The sequence below is a fragment of the Arachis stenosperma genome, chromosome 7 (assembly GCF_014773155.1).
Source record: "Arachis stenosperma cultivar V10309 chromosome 7, arast.V10309.gnm1.PFL2, whole genome shotgun sequence".
NCBI lineage: Eukaryota > Viridiplantae > Streptophyta > Magnoliopsida > Fabales > Fabaceae > Arachis > Arachis stenosperma.
In genome coordinates, this window is record NC_080383.1 from 25,184,144 (window position 1) to 25,187,162 (window position 3,019).

At 31.4% G+C, this 3,019-nt stretch overlaps 1 protein-coding gene across 1 annotated transcript; it reads right to left on the minus strand.

Moving 5' to 3' along the window:
• Positions 1-344: 344 nt before the first annotated feature.
• Positions 345-2,773, minus strand: LOC130940271 (trans-resveratrol di-O-methyltransferase-like). The gene is made up of 2 exons (XM_057868375.1): positions 1,957-2,773; positions 345-861 (listed from the first exon to the last, which is right to left on the minus strand). Exons 1-2 carry the CDS (start codon positions 2,734-2,736, stop codon positions 547-549), a joined length of 1,095 nt encoding a protein of 364 aa, XP_057724358.1. The 5' UTR covers positions 2,737-2,773; the 3' UTR covers positions 345-546.
• Between the last annotated feature and the right edge of the window lie 246 nt (positions 2,774-3,019).

Below are 3,019 nucleotides of genomic sequence, written 5' to 3' on the forward strand. Positions count from 1 at the left end.
TGATCTAATTTTGACAAAAATAAAACGATTTAATCGATTATGTGTATTAAATTTTAATTACTAAAAAACATCTTTAAAAAAGATATTTTAAATATTTTTATCTGAGTGACTCCCATATAAAATAACTTTAGAATTTTGCTACAAACATAATTTGGCAGCAAAATATGTGTAACCCTTTTTATAAATACGAGAAGAAATGAAGAATATACAAGATAATAGATCTTTTATACTTTACGTTAATAAAAAATAAATAATTTTTTATATAAAAAAAGTCTTTAAATGAATCTAACATACGCAAAGGAAATGGTAACTTGATTATCAAAGTGAATACTATGAAAATATATATTTCTAACATTGACATGAAACTTTATTGGTACTTTTCAGTAAAGAGCCCTTCCCTTAACAACTTTATTGTAACACACATTATAGGTTCCCTTTAATTAAGACACAAACTAAATTACAATTTTGACAATAAAATAATTAAACGAGGATATATGAAATAGCGTCGTGACATCATTGTTCTCTTCTGTTATTGTGATAAGTTTGCTATGGATATATCTCAATGAGGGACCTTAATCCTAAAATTGGAGTTATTTTGTAGTTATTAAATCCAGCAGAAAATATTAATTTGGCCCACTCTTTCTCATTTCTCTCTTTTCCTGTGAGCAACACCATCATGAGCATGTCAAAGAAGAGTTGTGTTTCGACAAACTTATCATCATCATTACCTTTTTTCTCATCTTCCATTATTACCATGTCTATGATAATAACCTTCCCTCCTTTGCCTTTGCTCATGATTGCTTCCTTGCAATTTTTCAATATGTGTAAACATTCTTCGTCATTCCAGTCATGCAAAATCGACTGCATTTTTATTCAAAGTGAAAGTTATTGATAAAAATCAATAAAAGAGTTTGAATATTCACCGCTACTCATTCATCATGTTTTTACCTTAGTACGTAAAAACTTTGTGATCTTATGAGGATTTTATTTTATTTCTTTATTACTGTAGAAAAAATCAAATATAGATCCAAAAAGAATGATATAAAGTTTGTATAGGGGGGAGATTTCTAATTTCGGAAAGACTTATTAGTCTTACTTTTAAAAATTGTTTAGAGTGGTACTTAGATCTGATACGTCAGATGATTGTAGGTTCGTAATTGGGTACAAGAATTTATTAGTCTAATTTTTTTAATGGGTGATTATCTTTATGTTATTTTAAGATGATTAAAAATTGTAATATTTTACAAACAAATGATCCAGGCTCAGAAATAGTATTCACTTGTAATGTAAGATACACGACCTATACTAATGTAGGGTGTTCATGGATTCGATTCGCATATCCACGGTATTTATTCGAATCTGATCTAAAAATTGTGGATATAGATCTAATTCGCAAGGCTATCAGATCGGATCAGATCGGATCCGCACACTAATCAGATTGGATTGCGAATTTTGTGTAAATATTCGCATATTCGCGTATCCGCAAAAATAAATAAATATTCTTTTTATATTTTATTTCAACTAATAATTATCATATATGTTGTATTATTTTAATTTATTATTTAAGAAATGTATATTTAATATTATTTTAAGAATAAACATATTTAAAAAAAATATAAAAAATAAATTTTATTGATATGTTTTTTAATAAAAATAAGCTTTTTAAAATATTTTTGTATTTTGCGGATATATCTGATATCCGATCCGATGCGATCCGCAAATGTGCGGATTGAATCGGATCGGATCCAAGCTTAAAAACAGCAGATATAGGATCCGATCCAATCTGATAATTTTAGTGTGGATCGAATTAAAATTTTGGTAATATTTGATCCGATTCGATCCGCGTTCACCCCTATACTAATGTTCGCACAGTTTGAATCTATGACTCCTCTGAGATTAGACGGAAACAACAACAACGTATATTAAAGCAATAAAAGCAACTAATACTATTATTACCTTCAACAAGATGGCATCAGAGGGAGGAACAGCCTCAAACATGTCCCCTCCAATATATTTAACGTTGTCACTTCCTTCCAACTCAGCAACAACATGTGGAAGGTCAAATACAGTGCAATCCAACTGTGGGAATGACTTGGCAATGGCCTTGGCAACAGTTCCAGTGCCTCCACCAACATCAACCAACGATTCCAAACCCTCAAACACACCCTTGCACTTGTCATCAACTAACAACTTGCTAACAAATCGAGCATCACTTGCCATGGCATCATTGAAAACTTCATTAAGTTTAGGCTCATGGCAAGCATAACCCCAAAGCGTTTCCTCATGTTCTGTTTCAAATGGTGTCGGCTTGTTATTACTTTGGAACCATGTGGACAATTTATGCCATGGTTTTGTAAATATTGGATCAAGCATGGCAAGTAAGAAGGGTGTCACACTTAAGGGATTGTCCTTAAGCAGAAGCATGGATGAATCAGTTAACACATACCCAACTTCGCGGTGGTCATCCTTGGCTACATTCTTCGTGGCGAAGATTCCGGAATGGATCAAGATTCTCATCAAGCGTTGGATTGAGGAGGATTTCGATGGGTGGATTGGTAGTGAAGCTATGAGTTGTGAGAGTGGCATGGGTTGGCCATAATTGTGAATGGCATCAGGTATGCCTAATTCAACAGCACATTTAAGAGACATAGAGTTTATGAAATTGAATATATGATTCCATATGTGGCTATGAGCTTTTAGCAGTTTTGCTGCCTGCATTTCACTTTGGAATTCCATTAGGTTTCTTATGAAATAATGCTAGACCAATGGTATTTATAATTGTAGTATGATGGTATTATATCTTCTAAGGTGCTAATCAATATGTAACATTATGATGAAATATGGATTAAAAAATGGAGAAAAGTATACATGAAAAAATTTAAGATGACAAAAGTACATAAATATTAAAATACATTTAAAAGATTGATTTTGATAGACAAAAATATACTCCAAATCTTAGAAATTCACTAACAACATGACAATTTGTACATCGAAAATAATTTTTTGGGTATATTTTGAT